General features: G+C 50.1%; 2 protein-coding genes and 1 pseudogene across 15 annotated transcripts in view; 1 reads left to right on the top strand and 2 right to left on the bottom strand.

Moving 5' to 3' along the window:
• The window catches only part of CAPN1 (calpain 1), a 30,824-nt gene extending 28,699 nt beyond the window's left edge, over positions 1-2,125 (bottom strand). The window contains exons 1-3 of one of the 9 annotated variants that reach the window (XM_054662464.2): positions 1,942-2,125; positions 383-650; positions 154-223 (exon numbers count right to left, since the gene is read on the bottom strand). In XM_054662464.2, coding sequence (XP_054518439.1) covers positions 154-223; positions 383-649 — 337 coding nt within the window. In that variant the 5' untranslated portion in view covers position 650; positions 1,942-2,125. Of the gene's footprint in view, positions 1-153; positions 224-382; positions 651-1,042; positions 1,828-1,941 lie in introns of those variants that run through there. The other 8 variants (XM_016921223.4, XM_054662465.2, XM_054662467.2 and 5 more) reach the window with 8 other exon arrangements.
• Positions 2,126-7,835: 5,710 nt separating this feature from the next.
• LOC134807255 (phosphoglycerate mutase 1-like) lies at positions 7,836-8,451 on the top strand (annotated as a pseudogene).
• A 1,549-nt stretch (positions 8,452-10,000) lies between these two features.
• The window catches only part of SPDYC (speedy/RINGO cell cycle regulator family member C), a 40,881-nt gene continuing 30,812 nt past the window's right edge, over positions 10,001-20,069 (bottom strand). Inside the window, exons 1-7 of one of the 6 annotated variants that reach the window (XM_054662462.1) lie at positions 13,115-13,143; positions 11,871-12,043; positions 11,369-11,427; positions 11,039-11,124; positions 10,765-10,936; positions 10,356-10,686; positions 10,001-10,187 (exon numbers count right to left, since the gene is read on the bottom strand). In XM_054662462.1, the coding sequence (XP_054518437.1) occupies positions 10,153-10,187; positions 10,356-10,686; positions 10,765-10,936; positions 11,039-11,124; positions 11,369-11,427; positions 11,871-12,043; positions 13,115-13,140 (882 nt within the window). In that variant the 5' untranslated portion in view covers positions 13,141-13,143 and the 3' untranslated portion in view covers positions 10,001-10,152. Of the gene's footprint in view, positions 10,937-11,038; positions 11,125-11,368; positions 11,428-11,870; positions 12,044-13,114; positions 13,144-20,069 lie in introns of those variants that run through there. The other 5 variants (XM_009423459.4, XM_054662461.1, XM_063783058.1 and 2 more) reach the window with 5 other exon arrangements.

Raw genomic sequence — 20,069 nt, 5'->3', positions numbered from 1 at the left:
AAGACCCAGGAATCTGGGCAAACCAGCCCCAGCGCTGATAGCCAGATCCTGCCTGGGCTTGCAAGAGGGAGGGGTTGGGGCAGAGCCTGAAGGAGCGGGAATGGGGAACTACTGTGGAAAAAATACACGGGACCCGACGCCCAGGGGGCCTACCCAGTGCTCCCTGGCAGATGTCTGTGCGGGTAGCTCCATCCACGATGAACTGGGGGTTTGACAGCAGCTCCTACGAGAGACCCAGAGTCCTGTTCCAAGGCCAGCCCCTCCCAGAAATTGGCACCAGGCCACCCCAGACCCCATTCCCCACCAGGGACATGAAGTCCCATCCCTACTCCTCATCCAGGATCTGGCTCAGCCGAGTCCCACCCAGGATGGCCCCTCTCACCGTGGGACGCTTCCACTTGATGCCATAGGTCTTGGAGGAATTGGGACCCAGGTCCTTGTAACCCAGGCTCTGGGGCACCGGGGGGAAGGCCTCATCACGGAAGAGGGTCCCACTCTGCAGGCATCGCACCCGCAGCTGCTCATAATCCTGGCCCAGGTACTTGATGGCATTCTCATGGCGGCCCAGGCCCAGCTCCCTGGCCCGCTGCTTCTGCACTTGGGCTGACACCCCGGTGCAGTACACCGGCGTGATGATCTCCTCCGACATCCTGCCGGACAGACGGGCCTGTTCAGAACCCAGGCCTTCCCAAGACTAGAACCTGGGCTCCTGCCTGCAAGCTCTGCTCTCCTGCCCCTGCTTATCCATCCCCAAACCTAGGGTTTCCCTGCCTCACTGCTCCCCTCACAGAAGCAGGGTTCTCAGCCACCTCCCGGTGCTCCCAGTGAATCCAGGAAAGGGATTTCCCAGTTCCCAGGCGTGCCGGCCACCTCTCCTTTCCCGGATCCCATTGTCAGGGGCTTGCAGCTCTGTAGTGAGCCAGCAGGTCAGGTGGGGCAGGGCGGAGCCTCCAGACAGCACAAGGAACTGGGCAGGTGGGACACAGCAGGGAAGGCCTCTTTGATCCTGTTCACGGGCCTGCAACCCCCTCCCCAAACTAACCAAGCTCCTGGTGCACCGGCCCCTTGCCGTGGGCTGAAAACCCCAGACGGTCGGGGTCCCCCTCCTCAGGCCCCCGCAGCAGGCTCGATATCAGAGCTGGTGGGCCCTAGCCCAGCCCCTGGGGACAGCGGTGAGCCAGGCTGGGACAGGCGCCTAGGCTGTGCCGCTCCGCCAGCCCCCACCCCTGCTCCAGGAACGCAGAGGCCCCCGAGAAGGGACCGTGCTGGGGCAGCCCCTCAGCCCAGGAGCAGTGGCCAGGGTCAAGGAATCCCGGCTCGGCTACCCAGCTTCTTACCTGGGGGAGGGGTGTTTGGGGGTCGCTGCAGTCCCTGAGGCTGGCTTCCCGGTGGCAGCTCAGGGCAGGGCCCAACCAGGAAGAGCGCTCCTCCCCGCCCTCCTCCCGCCGCCCCTCCGCCCTTCGCCCTCCCTCTCTCCTTCTCCTCCTCCTCCTCCTGGGGCTCCTACCCCGCTTCCTCTCGGCTCTCCCTTATCTCTCCGGCACGGTCTCTGACTATCTCTTACTCACGGTGTCTCCCCGCCCCTCCCTCCGCAGGCCGGGGGCCAATTCCGCGAGAGGACAAATTAGTAAAAGGCAGAGCAGTCCCCGGGGAGGGGCCAGCGCAGGGGGGGATGGGGGGGGCTGGGGCGCGGCGGAAGGGCACCGCGGGGAGCGGAGGGGGAGGGCCGGGCAGGGGGTATTTTTAACCAGGGGCAGCAGCTCGAGTTGCAGGGCCGGACGGCCGCAGCCCACGCGCGCCCCGGCGGGCATTCCCGGGAGATCGGGCGGCGGCGCCGCCTCCCGCAGCCCCGGGCCCGCCCCGTCCCCAGCTCCCCTCGCTCCGCGCGACCGCAGCTGCTCCCGCCGTTCCCAGCCAGCCCCGGCGCGGGGCCGAGATTACCTCGGGCTGCGGCAGCTGCTCTGAGGAGGGGCCGGGCTGGCAGCGAGCAGACCCCTGCCGGACACTCAGCAAACGGCAGCCTCACCCCGCAGGGCCGCGCCACTCCCCGCCCCCACCCCACCGCCGCGTCCCGGCTCAGCGCTCCCCGGGGAACGCAGGGGGACCGGGCTCGCTGCGTGACCTTGGGTAAGTCCCTGCCCCGTTCGGCCCGACTTTCCGCATGCGTGCAGCCTATGGGATGGGGTTGGGCAATTAATTGTGGGAGCCCATCTTTCTCTAAAGTTCTGTGGTTTCTTGAACCTGGAAACTTAGAGAGGTGGACATCCCTGTCCTCTCCCCCAGGCTCTCAGCCCACCCACCTGGAAGCGCCCATGTGTCACCTTACCCAGGAGAGGGCGGCAGAGGCTGCGAGCAGGGCGGCAGCCCCCACTCCCCACCCCCAGGACCCTGAGATCCTGCTTCACGGGCTGCAAGAAGTTGGGGGGCCAGGATTCGGCGCAGAGGCCGGGGGTGTGGGTGGGGAGACTGCAGAGACTCCCGAGACCCCCCCAAGTCAGGGCTTTTCGCTGGTCTCGCAGCCCCAGCCCAGCAGCTGCTGCAGTCTTGCAGGTTGTGGATGCAAGCATTTTGCTGAGGAAACTGCATAGCGTTCCCAGGACTCTAGGGCCCACGACCCCTCAAAAGTTAAGAGCCGCTGATCTAATCTAACCCCACCTTCACCCTCAGTTAACAAAAGAGGAAAACTGAGGCCTGAGAGGGTGTGACTTGCCTGAACTCCCTAACCTGGTGAGTGATGGGTGGAACCAGCTGCTAGGCTTTCTGCGCAGGTGTCCAGGGACAGAGAAGGGTGGTTTAAACTAGGGAGGTGGCAGGCAGAAGTAGATGGATTTGATAACTATTTAGGATACACCATCAAAATTTAACTCAAACTGGATTACACACCTAAATATAAATGGCCAAACCATAAAATTTTTTTTAAAAAAATGGAGACAATCTTAACAATATTGGGTTTGAAAAGATTTCTTTTTTCTTTTCTAAAGGCAGGGTCTTGCTTTCATTGACCAGGCAAGAGTGCAGTGCCCTGATCACAGCTCACTGTAACCTTAAACTCTTGGGCTCAAGAGATCCTCTCACCTCAGCCTCCTGAGTAGCTGAGACTACAGGCACGTGCCACGACACACAGCTAATTTTTAAATTTTTTGTAGAAATGGGGTCCTGCTGTGTTACTCAGGCTGGTCATGAACTCCTGGGCTCAAGCAGTCCTCCTGCCTGAGCCTCCCAAAGTGCTGGGATTACAGGTGTGAGCTTTGGCACCTGGCCAGATTTCTTAAATATGACACAAAAACTGTAAATGATAGAAGAAATCAATAAATTGAACTTCATCAAAATAAAACGCTTTTGTTCCTCAAAATGCACGAAACTATTAAAAATGAAAACATAAGCCATAGACTAGGACGAATATTTGTAAAAATTCTATCTGATGTAGGCCTTGTATAAAGAACTTTTACAATTGAATAAAAATCCAATAAAAATGGACAAAACATTTGTTTGTTTTCTGGTGTTTGTTTTTGTTTTTGAGATGGAGTCCCGCTCCGTCCCCCAGGTTGGAATGCAGTGGCGCGATCCTGGCTCACTGCAACCTCCGCCTCCTGGGTTCAAGCAATTCTCCTGCCTCAGCCTCCCCAGTAGCTGGGATTACAGGCGCCCGCCACCACACCAGGCTAATTTTTGTATTTTTAGTAGAGACAGGGTTTCACCATGTTAGCCAAGCTGGTCTCAAACTCCTGACCTCAAGTGATCTGCACGCCTCTACCTCCCAAGGTGCTGGGATTACAGGGTGAGCCACCGCGCCTGTCAAAAAATGGACAAAACATTTGAACAGACACTTCATCCAAAAAGATCTCTGGATGGCAAATAGGCACATTAAAAAACACTGAGTGCATTACTCTTAGGGAAATGCAAATTAAAGTCACTAGAAGGACTGCTTCTAAAAGAACACCTACTAGAATGGCTAAAAGTTAAGATCGACCATACCAAGTGTTGTCATGTTGTCAAGGATATAGAAGAACTGGAGCTGTCATACACCAAGAGAGGGTAAAATGATCACCACCACTTTGGAAGACAGTTTGGCAATTTCTTTAAAATTTAGTGATACAAAGAAATCAGCCATCAAGTTACAAAAAGACATAGCATAACCTTAAACACATATTGCTAAGTAAAAGAGGCCGGTATTAAAAAGCCGCCATACTGTATGATTCCAATAACTCTATATGACGTTCTAGAAAAGGCAAAACTAGCAATAGTAAAAAGATCAGCAGTTGCCAGGGATTCAGAGGGGTAGGAGAGGGATGGAGCACAGGGCATTTTTAGCACAGCGAAACTGTTCTGTATGATACTGTAATGACGGACGCATGACATGCATTTATCCAAACCTGCAGAATGTACAACACTAAGAGTGAAATTTAATGTAAACTATGGACTTGAATTAATAATATTGTGTCAATATTGGTTCATCAGTGATTACAAATATACCACAGGCTCAGCGCAGTGGCTCACCCCTGTAATCCCAGCACTTTAGGAGACTGAGGTGGGCGGATAACATAAGGTCAGGAGTTCGAGAGACGAGCCTGGCCAATATGGCGAAACCCTGTCTCTACTAAAAAATACAAAAATTAGCTGGGCGTGGTGGTGGGCTCCTGTACTCCCCGCTACTAGGGAGGCTGAGGTAGGAGAATCACTTGAACCCAGGAGGTGGAGGTTGCAGTGAGCCAAGATCACACCATTGCACTCCAGCCTGGGCGACAAGAGCAAAACTCCGTCTCAAAAAAAAAAAAAAAAAAATAGAACTTAGTCACTGGTTAGATATGGCTCTTGGACACCAGGAGAGACCAAAGACAACTTCAGACCCTGGATCTGGCTTGAGCACCTGAGTAGATTAAAGAGAAGGGGGAATGCACTAAGCTGGAGGGACAGTATGGGATCAGGGTATGGGGTATCTTTGGGATCCCCCTATCCAAGAGGAGATTCCTAGGGGTGAGGAACAGACCTTGTGCTCAAAATAGAGGTACAAATTTGGGAGTCACTAGCCACCAAAAAGCAGAGGCAAGGGGGCTGACATCTTGGTCTGCATATGAAGATGCTTCATATAGATGTCACTTCTCCTTAATCTCTAAGTGTGTCACAATGAAAAATTTTAAGAGTTTTCTGGTGGGAGATAAGGAGGGACTAGAAAAGCTGATTTAAAAGTCATATGGCAAATTAAACAAGTAGGAAACTTCTGAAAATAAAAGACATAATCAGTATAGACTAATCCTACCAGATATTAAAACACAACAAATCTATCATTAAAAGGTAATAATTAAAGAGGGTTACTGACACATAGAGATCAATAGAAGACAGAGAAATTTAGAAACAGATTCAAATACAGGCAGGAATGTAGTAGATGATACAAGTACCATTTCTAATCTGTTGAGAAAAGATGAGTTAATAAAAGACATTAGGAAGAAAAGGGAGCAATCTGGAAAAAAAGTAAGTTGGATTCATAATTTGTATCTTAGAAAAAATTACAGATGAACTCAATTTATAGGTTTGGAATATGTTGTTCCTAATGAAAAAGCATTTAAAAAGGCTGGGTGTGGTGGCTAACACCTGTAATCCTAGCACTTTGGGAGGCCAAGGTAGATGGATCACCTGAGGTCAGGAGTTCACGACCAGCCCGGCCAATATGGTGAAACCCCGTCTCTACTAAAAATACAAAAAAAAAAAAAAAAAAAAAAATAGCTGGGCATGGTGGGTGGCAGGCGTTTGTAATCCCAGCTACTCGGGAGGCTGAGGTAGGAGAATTGTTTGAACCCGGGGCGCGGAGGTTGCAGTGAGCCGAGATTGCACCACTTCACTCCAGCCTGAGCAAAAGAGTGAGACTCCGTCTCAAAAAAATAAATAAAAATTTTTTAAAAAATTAAAAAATAAAAACTCAAGGTCTGGTGTGGTATCTCACACTACCTGTAATCCCAGCATTTTGGGAGCCTGAGGTGGGAGGCTCTCTTGAGCCTAGGGGTTCAAGGCCTCAGTGAGCTATGATTGCACCGCTGCACTCTAGCCTGGGCAACAAAGCAAGACTCCATCTCTAAAAAAACAATAAAAAATAGGCCAGGCGCGGTGGCTCATGCCTGTAATCCCAGCACTTTGGGAGGCCGAGGCAGGTGGATCACGAGGTCAGGAGATCGAGACCATCCTGGCTAACACGGTGAAACCCCATCTCTACTAAAAATACAAAACGAATTAGCCGGGCGTGGTGGCGGGCGCCTGTAGTCCCAGCTACTTGGGAGGCTGAGGCAGGAGAATGGCATGAACCCAGGAGGCAGAGCTTGCAGTGAGCCAAGATCGCGCCACTGCACTCCAGCCTGGGCGACAGAGTGAGACAACGTCTCAAAAAAAATAAATAAATAAAAATAAAAAATAAATGTTAACCCTCAATATTTAAACGTACAAAAATGAAAACAAAAATACAGCCAGAAGCTGGCTGGGCATGGTGGCTCATGCCTGTAATCCTAGCACTTTGGGAGGCCGAGGTGGGTGGATCACTTGAGGTCAGGTGTTCAAGACCAGCCTGGCCAACATCGTGAAACCCTATCTCTACTAAAAATACAAAAATCAGCTGGGCATGGTGGCACACACCAGCAATCCCAGCTACTTGGGAGACTGAGGCACAAGAATTGCTTGAACCCAGGAGATGGAGGCGGAGGTTGCGGTGAGTAGAGATCGCACCATTGCACTCCAGCCTGGGCAACAAGAGCAAAACTCCATCTCAAAAAAAAAAAAAAAAAAATACAGCCAGGAGCTAAAGGAGAAACTTTTTGTATCATCTCAGTGTGGAAACGGTCTTTTTAACTATGACACAAAACCCAAAAGTCATAAAATTGCATTTTTTACTACATTAAAAATCCATACAGTTATGTCAAAATGATGGACTGAAGAAAACATTTACAATTAACATCTTAAAGGAGTATTTTTCTCCATATACATATATAAAAAATCATGTTCTGGGTGTGGTCGCTCATTCCTATAATCCTAACACTTTGGGAGGCCTAGACAGGAGGATTGATTGAGGCTAGGAGTTTGAGACTAGCCTGGGCAACATAATGAGACCCCATCTATAAAAAAATTAGAAAATTAGCCAGGTGTGGTGGTGCATGCCTGTCATCCCAGCTATTCCAGAGGCTGAGAGGGGAGGGTGGCTTGAGCCCAGCAGTTGGAGGCTGCAGTGAGCTATGATTGTGCCACTTCCCTCCAGCCTGGGCAACAGAGCAAGATGCTGTCTCTAAGAATAAAATAAAAGTAAATCCCAGCACTTTGGGAGGCCAAAGTGGGTGGATCGCTTAAGCCTAGGAGTTCGAGATCAGCCTGGACAATACGATGAGACCCTATCTGTACCAAAAATAAAAAAAGTTAGCTGGGCATGGTGGCCTGTAGTCCCAGCTATCCCAGAGGTCGAGGCTGCAGTGAGCTGTGATCGCACCACTGTATTCCAGCCTGGATGACAAAGCAAGACCCTGTCTCAAAAAAAAAAAGTTCACAAATAAAAGAAGACAAATAGGTCTTAAACATATGACAAGATGTTGAGCTCACTGAAAAGCAAATGTGAATTAAAATTTCACCAAGAGACTGTTTCCCACTTAGCAGTTTGGCAAAGATAAAAATCTGGCACCTCATGGCTGGGCGCGGTGGCTCACGCCTGTAATCCCAGCACTTTGGGAGGCCGAGGCGGGCAGATCACGAGGTCAGGAGGTCAAGATCAGCCTGACCAACATGATGAAACCCCGTTGCTACTAAAAATACAAAAAAAAATTAGCTGGGCGTGGTGACGCACATCTGTAATCCCAGCTACTCAGGAGGCTGAGGCAGGAGAATCGCTTGAACCAGGGAGGTGGAGGTTGCTGCAAAGCATGGTGAGGCCCAGGTGAAGATCTGGAGGCACTCCTATGATGTCCCACCACCTCCAATGGAGCCCAACCATCCTTTCTACAGCAACATCAGTAAGGATCGCAGGTATGCAGACCTCACAGAAGATCAGCTACCCTCCTGTGAGAGTCTGAAGGACACTTGCCAGAGCTCTGACCTTCTGCAATGAAGAAATAGTTCCCCAGATCAAGGAGGGGAAACGTGTACTGATTGCAGCCCATGGCAACAGCCTCCGGGGCATTGCCAAGCATCTGGAGGGTCTCTCTGAAGAGGCTATCATGGAGCTGAACCTGCCGACTGGTATTCCCATTGTCTATGAATGGGACAAGAACTTGAAGCCTATCAAGCCCATGCAGTTTCTGGGGGATGAAGAGATGGTGCGCAAAGCCATGGAAGCTGTGGCTGCCCAGGGCAAGGCCAAGAAGTGAAGGCCAGCAGGGAGGATACTGTCCCCAGGAGCACCCTCCCTGCCTGTCTTGTCCCTCTGCCCCTCCCACCTGCACATGTCACACTGACCACATCTGTAGACATCTTGAGTTGTAGCTGCAGATGGGGACCAGTGACTCCCATTTTCATTTTAGCCATTTTATCTCCTGCACCCACTCCCTTCATACAATCTAGTTAGAATAGCACTTCTAGAGCACAGGTTCTCAGTCCAAGCTGTGGAAAAGCTCCCCTTATCCAACAGAGTTTAAAAGTAGTGACTTGGGTTTTTGCGAGTTGCTTTGTTTACTAAGGACTTGTGGGGAGGAACCATGCTAAGCCATGACCAATGAGGAGAAGCAACAGAGCCTGTCTGTCCCCAGGAGCCAGTCCTCTGTTCGTCTGCAGTCAGGCCACTGCCTGAGGGCTCTAGTCATTCCAGTGGAAGATGAATGTAACCTGCATGGTGATGTGACAACTGTTTCCTCCCTGACCCCAGAGGAGCTGGCTCTAGAAGGTTGGGATCAATCCTGAATTTAGTTATGTGTTACATTTAATTTAAAAAGTATAGTATATATAAATAATACAAAACAATAACCCTTCTGGGGTTTCTCGTGGCGGTTGAAATAGTCCCACATGTGGTCATCAGAAAATAAGCCATTCCTCATACCAATATAGGATCAGCTCCTTGACCTCTGAGGGGCAGGAGTGCTTCCTGGTGTGGGTATTACAATCCCTTCCTGCCTTGTTTCGTGGCAGTGAAATGCCTCTTGGTCCTGTCCAAGTATGTCTTTCACTGATTTCTGAATCATGTTCTACTTGCTTGGCCCTGCCACATGGGTCCAGTGTTCATCTGAGCATAACTGTACTAAATCTTTTTCCAGATCAGTATAATAAAGGAGTGATGTGAAAAAAAAAAAAAAGAAAGAAAAAAAGAAATTAACCCTTTTGAGTCCTCATGTCTCTTGGGGGAGGGGGGTTGTTTATTATAATTACAATATTATATTTGACTGTAGCTCAAGGAAGGGATCAAGTCTTATTCCTAAGTAAACCTGGCCCTGAAGGCATTTCTAAACTAAATAAAGTTTTCCATTCAAGTTTTGTTTCCCAATATGTTCCTGGCCTTTTTTTTTTTTTTTTTTTTTTTTTTTTTTGAGACAGTCTCACTCTGTCGTCCAGGCTGGAGTGCAGTGGCATGATCTCAACTCGCTGTAACCTCCGCCTCCGCAGTTCAAGCAATTCTTCCACCTTGGCGTCCCGAGTAGCTGGGATTATAGGCACCTGCCACCATGCCTGGCTAGTTTCTGTATTTTTAGTAGCAAAGGGGTTTCACCATGTTGGCCAGGCTGTTTTTGAACTCCTGACCTCAAGTGATCCACCCGGCTCAGCCTCCCAAAGTGCTGGGATTACAGGTGTGAGCCACCACGTTCGGCTCCCTGGCCCTCTTCTAAGGGCTGCAGATACCTCATCTCATTTAATCCCATCTAGACTGTGTAGATCTCATCATCCATAGGCATGGATAGCAGAGAGAGGAAACTGAGGCTCAGAATAACTGGCCACCAATGGGAAGGGGCCAAGCTGTTACAGAGCCTGTGCTCACATGTTGTAACCCTGGTAGATACCCCCTCCCCACCCCAACCCTGGGTCAAGGAACCAGGCCAGGACCTAAGCACAGTTGGTGTCCTGTGGACATGAATTTATTAGAGGGGACTGGCACCAGAGTGGGCACAAGCTGCAGGCTGGGAGGAAGGGGCAGGGGTGGGAGCACAGCCAATGGTGTGTCAGTCAGTGGGCCAGCAGGCGTGCTGTTCTTCACCCTGCAGAGCTTCAGTGCCCAGGGCGTGCCGGAGGCTTTGGGAAGACTGGGGAGAGGAAAGAGTGAGGCTCAGAGAAGAAACCTGCCAAGCTCACACGGGAGGGGCAGCACGTCGATCCCAGGCCCATGGCCCTCTCTCTCATATTGTTGGTCCTCACTCCTGCCTCCCAAGCTCCCACACCAGCCCCCAGCTCCTGTCCCATCCTGCACTCACTGCGGAGGGAGTAGGAGCCTGGTTCCAGTTGCATCTGGGCAGGCAAGACGATGAGAAAGTCCCCACCCCAGGCGTTTTTGACCCTTGAGAGATAATTTTGGGAGGGAGGGCGATGACATTCCGAGGTCAGAGAAGGGCACTTGGATGACACAGGCTTAAGCAGGTGGCTGCTGCAGTGCTGGGGCAAACCACAGGGGGAACAGTGGGGCGGCGAGAGGCCAGGGCCCCGGGGAAGGCGAACAGGGACTTGTGGACAGACCCTCTGAACCCCACCATGGTGGGGGCGCCGGTCCCGAGTCCAAGCCCAGTGGAATGGCTCCTTTGCCATGACCTGGAAGGAGCAGAGTGGACAGTAAATGGGGTGGGAACCCCAGCCTTCCCCACACCCCAGGTTGCCTCCCAGCCTCACCTCCTCACAGCACTGGCGGCTCACAACAGCCCGGAAACCCATCCGTGCCCAAAGCTTATCCCTCTGGTGCAGGAATTTCCCCACTCGTAAACACCAATCTTTTCCCAGGGCCCATGGAAAAATCTCACATTTGGGGCCCTCCAGGTCCTCCTCCATGTCATTTGCAAGGTACCTAGCCACAGAGGCACAAGGTCAGGGAGCAGAGGCCACACATCTGCCCTGTCCCATCTGACACCTCCAGCAAATGCCTCCACTGCCTGCCCCCACCACTCACAGGGCCAAGAACAGGCTGCTGTGGGTGTACTCGCTGAGCTTCAGGTGGGCGCGCTGGAAGTAGACCAGCACCATGGCCAGGAGATACTGCAGAGACAGATCGGGGTGGGGGGTTAGTTATTCTCTGAGGAGGAGGGGCTTGCACCCAGGTTCATTTGCACCCAGGGAGGTTTTGCTGCAGGGAAAGAAAGTCAGTAAAATGGTGGGAAGTGGTGTGCAAAGATGAGGGGGTAAGGATGGAAGGTGAGTGGCTCTCCCTACCAGACCAGGGCACTCAATTCCCACCAACTCAACCTGACCCTCGAGAGACCCCCAGGCTGTACTCCCTCACCTTATCTGAAATCTGGAAGCAGGGGTCTTTGGAGAGGAATTCCTGGACAAAACTGTCCTCTGAGGGTAGAGAAGACAAGACAGGACGCAGGTTACCACCGCCTCCATGGAGAAGAGTGGCATCAGAAGCTCCAAAGCCCAAGCCACCACTGAACCCTCTCTCTCTTTCTCTTATTCTCCCTTTTTCTCTTTCTCTCTCTCTTTCTTAATATAAATAGAAATGGAGTCTCACTATGTTGACCAGGCTGGTCTTGAACTCCTGGCCTGAAGTGATACTCCCATCTCAGCCTCCCAAAGTGTTGGGATTATAGGTATGACTCACGGTGCCTGGCCCTGAAACCAGTTTCTGAGAGGACACCCCTCCCACCTGCCTAAGCTGGGATACCTGAGAGGGAGAGGGTCAGAGGCCTCAGATGTCTGTACAGGCAGGTGAGACCCCACACTTCACATCTGCTTTCACACTTGACCTCACGGCCCCTCCCATGCCAGCCCTCCAAACTCACCCAGAAGGCTGAGGAAGGCCTGGACCTCCTGGTGCTGGCGAAAACGGAGGAACCCATTGCCCCCACCTTGCCGGCTGCAGCCCCCCAGATCTACCTGGGTGGTAACTACAGGGGAAGTGGTGGAGTCTTGGGAGTCACTCATCTCATAGGAGATGGAGATGGGGCAGGGTGACCTGTAGAGAAAGGAGGCTCAGGACTTAGCATGTACCCCCGTGACGCTCACAAATCAAGAGGGTGGTGACAGGGGCCAGGACGGTGGAGGGGTGGGTGCAGAGACTTGGGGGCTCAGAACAGAAGGCAGCCGGGATGCAACAAGAGTGGGGAGGCCAGAAAAGAAGCAAAGAGTTGCTATAGGTGAGGATGCGGCACCCTCACCCTCCTCCTGGCACCCCAGGACAGGCCAGAGTAACAGCAGCAACAAGCACCGCTGAGGGCTTCCTAAGTGCCTGGGGCTGTGCTTAAGGGCCTTATCTTATTCCATCCTGGTAAGGAGGTAAGTTTAACTCGGACCCATCCTCAAACGAGGAAACTGAAGCTGAGGCCTAACAGCCGGTTAAAAGTGAAGCCCTTGGTCTCCAAAACCCCAAGAGGTTTTTTGGTTTTTGTTTGTTTGTTTGTTTGTTTTGAGACACAGTCTCTCTCTGTCGCCCAGACTGGAGTGCAGTGGCGCGATCTCGGCTCACTGCAACCTCCGCCTCCCGGGTTCAAGTGATTCTCCAGCCTGAGCCTCCCGAGTAGCTGGGATTACAGGCATGCGCCATGCCACCACGCCCGGCTAATTTTTTTTGTATTTTTTTGGTAGAGACAGGGTTTCACCGTGTTGGCCAGGCTGGTCTCACACTCCTGACCTCCCAAAGTGCTGGGATTGCAGGCGTGAGCCACTGCGCCTGGCCAAAAAAAGAAAAAAAAAAACCCAAAGAGTTTAACTGCTCCTCCAGGCCCCAACTCACAACCACCCCCGACCCCTCACCAAAGCAGAGTTGAAAGGGCCACTGATCCCTTACACCGAGGGGAAACTGAGGCCCTCAGGGAGGAATGAAATTAGAGAAATACCTGGATTTAGAGCAAGTTGATGGGGCCACTTCAAACATTTCAAGCTCCTGTCCTAAACCCACCCTCATCCCTGAGAGAGAAGCCAACCACGGGGCCGAGGAGAACGTGCGGTCGACCACCCCGGGGCCAATCTGGGCCCCTCCATCTAGGCGCCCACAAGCAACCCAGCCTCCTCCTGCAGCGAGCCTTACCCGAGCTCAGGAATGGCCCAGAGCATAACACCCACGCCGCCGCGAGTGCGCTTATATAGCCTGAGGGCGGCCCTGCCCAAAGCAGCCCGTCCACCAATCAGGGCCTTCCTGGGGGGCGGGGCTTGGCCTTCACCGCCTGCCTCTCTGCCAGTGAGTCCAGTCGGCACCCAGCTGTGGCTCCCCAAGGTTTGAAAGCCTCTCCAAAGCTTCATCAACTACAAGAGGGGTGAAGGCAGGCCAGCTGGACCCCAGGGCCTAAGGCCCCATAGGACGGGCAGGGAGCTAGGATCCCTGTTCCCCTCTTGACAAATGCAGTGCCAAGGTGCTGAGCCGGGATATGAGACCCGGACTGCGAGGGCCTGGTGGGCGAGTTTTTTTTCATTGATTGTGCCTTGCTAGGGCAGGGTCTCTGGCTCTCTATGGGTGTCTCTGAATCTCCTGGCCTCCTTGAGTCTCTAGGTTTCACTGAGGCCCCCCGAGTCTCTCTTTTGTTTCTTATTTTATTTTTCCCCTCGTAACACAGAACAAGCTGCCTGGGTCTCAGTGGGCCTCTGAGTCTCTCAGTTGCTTGTTGCCTCTGGTGTCTGGATGTCTGTGGATCTCTGGGTCCTTTGTTTTCTCTCTGATCTCTGGGTCTCTGGTGTATCTGCCCTTTCATGGTCTCCCCCAGGCCGCCTCCCAGGCTCCCTGAGGCCGCGAAGGCCTTTCTAGACCAGCTGGTCTGCATCAGGCCATCCTGTTTGTGTGTGTGCACGCATTTGAAGTCGGCCTCCCCTAGAAAGGAAGTAGTGAGTGGGGCAGCCTCCATAGCCCGTTCACTAAACACCTACTGCTGCCTACTGAGGAGTCTGTGATGGAATCAGCTCACGTGTTCCTCACAGCAAGCGCATGAAGTTGATGAGAATGATGAGAAGCCTCATTTTATCAGCGAACAAACAACTAACACACAGAGTTTGGGTTGCTGACCGACAGGCTGAGTAACTTCCTGCCAGCCACTCAGCTGGTAAGTGGAGATAGAGTTCCAGCCTGGCTGCTGGGCCCACACGCTGGGTAGCCTGGCTGTGTGGTCTACGGCTGTTCCTGGACACTGCCTGCACAGAGAAGGTGTTCCATGAAACCGAATGAATCTCCTAGACCAGCTGTGTTTTCAACTGTTCTCCTCTTCCCCCAGTAATTAAGGTTAGAGATCAGGAAGGTGTACCAAAAAGAAGCCTGGGAGTGGGCTAGTCACTTTAACTTTGGGAGGGCCTTCAGGCTGATTTCCTTCAGTGCCACCCCTGGAGATCTGACACCGATCTCCCACACTGGGGAGAATATTTGTTTTTAATTTTTTTTTTTTTTTTTTGAGACGGAGTCTCGCTGTGTTGCCCAGGCCGGAGTGCAGTGGCCCAATCCTGGCTCCCTGCAACTTCCGCCTCCAGGGCTCAAGCAATTCTCCTGCCTCAGCCTCCCGAGTAGCTGGGACTACAGGCATGTGCCACCATGCCTGGCAATTCTTTTGTTTTGTTTTGTTCTCCTGACCTCATGATCCACCCGCCTTGGCCTCCCAGAATGCTGGGATTACAGGCATGAGCCACCATGCCCAGCCTTTCTCTTTCACTTTTAAGAATCCCATGATTCACTGGGCTCTTCAATCTGCCCAGATAATCTCCCCATCTCAAGATCCTTAACTTGGCTGGGAGAGGTGGCTTACCCCTGTAATCCCAGCATTGTGGGAGGCAGAGGAGAGCAGATCACCTGAGGTCAGGAGTTCAAGACCAGCCTGGTAAACATGGCAAAACCCCTCCTCTACTAAAAATACAAAAATTAGCGGGGCATGGTGGTGCATGCCTGTAATCCTAACTACTCGGGAGGCTGAGGCAGGAGAATTGCTTGAGCCCTGGGGGTGGAGGTTGCAGTGAGCTGAGATCGTGCCATTGCACTCCAGTCTGGGCAACAGAGCAAGACTTGGTCTCAAAAAAAGATCCTTAACCATCTGCAAAGTCTTTTTTGCCATGTGAGATAACATATTCTCAGGTCTGGGAAGTGAAATGTAGCCATCTTTGGGAGTCCATTATTCTGCCTGCTACAATTATCACAGCAAAATTTATTCTATGCTAACTAATACACTATTTATAAAATTTATATTCGTGTAAATGTATATATAATTTGTAAAATCATATATTAATATTGCATGCTATAAAGGATACACGTAAAAGGATATAAAAGAATACACATAAAACATAATAACATACTACCAGCTCAAAAAATATATATATGGCCAGGTCCATTGGCTCACGCCTATAATCTCAGCACTTTTTGGAGGCCGAGACAGGAGGATCATTTGAGTTCAGGAGTTAGAGACTAACCTGGGCAATACATCAAGGCCCCATCTCTACCAAAAATAAACTAGCCTGGCATGGTGGCACGTGCCTGCAGTCCTAACTACTCAAGAGGCTGAGGTGGGAGGATCACTTGAGCCCAGGAGTTCAAGGCTGCAGTGAGCTATTATCATGCCATTCTACCCAGCCTGGGTGACACAGCAAGACCCTGTCTCTAAAACATGAATAAATAAATAAATAAGAATATTAAAAATTTCAAAATATAAAGATAGAAAAAATAATATGCAATTACTAAAAGAAAGCTGGGATAACTACACTAATATATTAAAACAACTTTAGGCCGGGCGCAGTGGCTTATGCCTGTAATCCCAGCACGTTGGGAGGCCGAGGCAGGTAGATCATTTGAGGTCAGGAGTCCAAGACCAGCCTGGCCAACATGGTGAAATTCCATTTCTACTAAAAATACAAAAATTAGGTGGGTGGTAGTGGCGAATGCCTGTAATCCCAGCTACTTGGGAGGCTGTGGCAGGAGGATCGCTTGAGCCTAGAAGGCAGAGGTTGTGGTGAGCCAAGATTGTACCACTGCACTCCAGCCTGGGTGACAGAGTGAGACCTTGTCTCAAAAAAAAAAACCAAAAAACAAACAAAAAAACACAACTTTGGACAAAAAGCATAACTAGGGAGAAAGAGAATTTATGTAGTGATTTTAAAAATATACAGCCGGATGTGGTGGTGTGCACCTGTAGTGCTGGTCTGGGCAACATAGGGAGATCCTGTCGGTAAGAAGAGGAGGGGAAGGAGGGGAGGGAAAATAAAGGAAAGGAAAGAGGCAGGAAGAGAAAAATAAAAGGAAAAAGGAAGGAGAAGAAAGAAAGAAGGGAGGGAGGGAAGGAAGGAAGAAAAAAACATGTGTATAATTACCTAACCAGAATCCAGGTAAAGAAAAAAATATATAGTAATTTGTTTACTCCTAAAAATAAAGTCAATAAGCAAGAAACCGCATGTGTGTGTGTCTGTGTGTGTGTGTGTGTCTGTGTAAAATCAACAGAACCACACGGAAAAACAAACAAATCACAATCATAATTGTAGATATGATGGCACATGCAAGGCAAAAAAGTTAGCAAAGCAGTAAAAGATATGAAGAATATGATGAAGAAATTTGACCTAGTGGACGAATAAGCTGGCACTGCACCCAACAAAGGCAAGAAAGCACGCACAGAACATCTTCCTAAAAATTAATCAAATGTACCCGGGCGAGGTGGCTCACGCCGATAATCCCAGCACTTTGGGAGGCCGAAGCAGGCGGATCACAAGGTCAGGAGTTAGCGACCAGTCTGGCCAACATAGTGAAACCCCGTTTCTACTGAAAATACAAAAAGCCGGGCGTGGTGGCGGGCGCCTGTAGTCCCAACTACTCAGGTGGGTGAGGCAGGAGAATGGCGTGAACCCGGGAGGCGGAGGTTGCAGTGAGCCGAGGTCGCGCCACTGCTCCAGCCTGGGTAACAGAGCAAGACTCCGTCTCAAAAAAAAAAAAAAAAAAAAAAGAAAAGAAAAGAAAAAGAAAAAGAAAGAAAGAAAATATTGTCTGTCAAAGTTGGAGGACACAACTAGTAATTCTTAGAGAGGAATTTATGACCTCAAACGCGCGTGTTAGAAAATAAGAAAAGCTGTCACGCTGATGAACTGAACTCCATCTTAAAAAGTCACAAGCCAGCCAGGGGAACTTCCGGGTCCTGAGGCCCAAGGGGCTGCCTGGGTCCCCATCCGCGAACTTTTGCTGTCCACACAGCCCCAGACAACAAGAAAGGAAAAATAAAACGCTGCCAAAACCACAGCGTCGGCATAACTTGAAAGCAGAGAAGGTCCAAACTTCAAGATAAACGTAAATAAAAAGAAAGCGACCATATCCCCGCACGCCGTCGTGCGCTGCGGCCTCTCCCAGGCACGAGGCTTTGTGCCAAGAAAAGCTGGGGAAGGAGGGGAGAAAGGAGTATCCATCCGGGCTGGGGTTGGTCGAGAGCAACTATCAGAAAGCCTGCGACATTCTAAAATCTGAAAATACCAAGAAGACGTCCTGGGAAGTCAGAGCTCAGACCTCAGGGAAGGGGCTTACAAGTATGTGCGATAGGAAGGGGAGGTCGTTAAAGTCCACTGATTCCGCGGGAGGGGTAAAAAAAAAAAAAAAAAAAGGGCTAAAATGGGCCAGAAGCATCCGTGGGCAATTGAGTAAGTGAAGTGGGAAAATGCAGAAGGGAGAAATTGAGGGTCCGAAGAGAACCAAGCATTGGGAGAACACAAAACCCTACCCACCCCCACACCGAAACAAACGAATAAAAAGCTTCTAAACCATCTGAACTTTGCTATATTGACCTAACAGTGTGCTATTGAGCTAGGAATCTTGTAAACCATCCAATACCACAAAAACGAATAGAAAGAAGATGAATAGATCCGTATGGAGCTGATATTTTTAAAAATCTGAAAACAAAATAACACACACCAACCAAGAAAAATTCCCCTGGAAAAAAAAAAAAAAACCACGTTTCCAAAGAAACAAAATATTTACAAAAAATGATCATATCTTAGGTCACAAAGAAATCATCAGTACATTTAAAAAAAGTAGAAATATACAAACAATATTCTCTGAGCACAGTGTAATAAAATGAGACATCATTATTATTATTATTTTTGAGACGGAGTCTCTCTCTGTCGCCAGGCTGGAGTGCAGTGGTGCAATCTCGGCTCACTGCAACATCAGCCTCCGGGATTCAAGTGATCCTCCTGCCTCAGCCTCCCGAGTAGCTGGGACTACAGGTGGGCCCCACCACACCCAGCTAATATTTTGTATTTTTAGTAGAGATGGGGTTTCACTATGTTGGCCAGGATGGTCTCGATCTGTTGACCTCGTGATCCACCTGCCTCGGCCTCCCAAAGTGCTGGCTTTACAGGTGTGAGCCACCATGCCCAGTGAAAATTATTATTATTAACAAAGACAAACACAGCCTGGCACAGTGGCTCACACCTGCAATCCCAGCACTTTGAGATGCCAAGGTGGGAGAATTGCTTGAGCCCAGAAGTTCAAGACCAGCCTAGGCAACATAGAGAGATCCTGTCTCTATAAAACAAAACAAAACACACACACACACACACCCCCCAAAAAAACCTAGCTGGGCATGGTGGATCACTTGAGCCTGAGAGGCAGAGGTTGCAGTGAGCCATGTTCGGGACACTGCACTCCAGCCTGGACAACAGAGCAAGAATCTGTCTTGGAAAAAAAAAAAAGACAAACCACTAGTTACCTTGTTTCAGGGGGAAAAAAGGGAGAAAGACAAATATAACAAATATATGACAAAGGGGAGGGAACCACAGGAACAAGATATTTAAAAAAATTTAAATACACCACCAATTTCCAAAATGGTGGTGTAAGGAGCTCAGCAGACTCATTCCCCAACAAAACAACCATTTAACTAGAAAAATTTATTTATTTATTTACTTTTGAGACGGAGTCTCACTCTGTCGCCAGGCTGGAGTGCGGTGGCGTGATCTCGGCTCACTGCAACATCCGACTCGTGGGTTCAAGTGATTCTCCTGCCTCAGCCTCCCGAGTGGCTGGGATTACAGGCACGCGCCACCACATCCAGCTAATTTTTCTATTTTTTTAGTAGAGACAGGGTTTCACCATACTGGCCAGGCTAGTCTCGAACTCCTGACCTCGTGATCCGCCTGCCTCGGCCTAAAGTGCTGGGATTACAGATGTGAGCCACCCCGCGCCCAGCCAGAAAAATTTATTTTAAGAACCCAATCATTTCAAATCTGTAAATTATCCTAAAGGCACATACAGCAAATGGGGAAGCATATTCTCTGACTGAACATGAGCAAAAACATAAACTCACTGAAGTGCAGTAGCCAGTCTGCAGGCCACACACGTATCTACTAGTAAAGAGAAAAATCTGGAACTTAAGCACAAACTTTGACCAATAAGTGGTTTGTGGTCATTTTGACCATAAGTGAGTTGTGCTGGCTGACCGGGGGTGACCCCTAGAGAGCCAAGCTAAAAGATTTTTTTTTTTTTTTGAGACAAGGTATTGCTATATCACCCAGGCTGGAGTGCAATGGCATGATTATAGCTCTCTGCTACCTTGAACTCTTAGGCTCAAGCTATCCTCCTGCTTCAACCCCAGAAATGCTGGGATTACAAGCATGAGCCACCAGGCCCAGTTGTTAGATTTTTTTAAAAGAAAAAAAATCAGAAAACAGACATTCCAGGCTACACACTGCAAGGAAAATACACTTCACAAAGTTAATTCAGTCAAGTCACTAAACAAAAAAAGAAATGGCCAACCAAACAGTAACAACATTGACTCCTAAGAGAGGGCTGGCATCCAGAGTTTCTACAGTGTAGTATCTAAAATGTACATTTTGGCCCGGAGTGGTGGCTCTCGCCTGTAATCCCAGCACTTTGAGAGGCCAAGGCGGGGGCAGATCACCTAAGGTCAGGAGTTTGAGACCAGCCTGGCCAATATAGTGAAACGCTGTCTCTACTAAAAATACAACAATTAGCTGGGCGTGGTGGTGCACGCCTGTAATCCCAGCTACTTGGGAGGCTGAGGCAGGAGAATCCCTTGACCCCGGGAGGC

This window comes from Pan troglodytes, chromosome 9 (assembly GCF_028858775.2).
Source record: "Pan troglodytes isolate AG18354 chromosome 9, NHGRI_mPanTro3-v2.0_pri, whole genome shotgun sequence".
Lineage (NCBI taxonomy): Eukaryota > Metazoa > Chordata > Mammalia > Primates > Hominidae > Pan > Pan troglodytes.
This window is presented reverse-complemented; position numbering and strand designations above follow the sequence as displayed.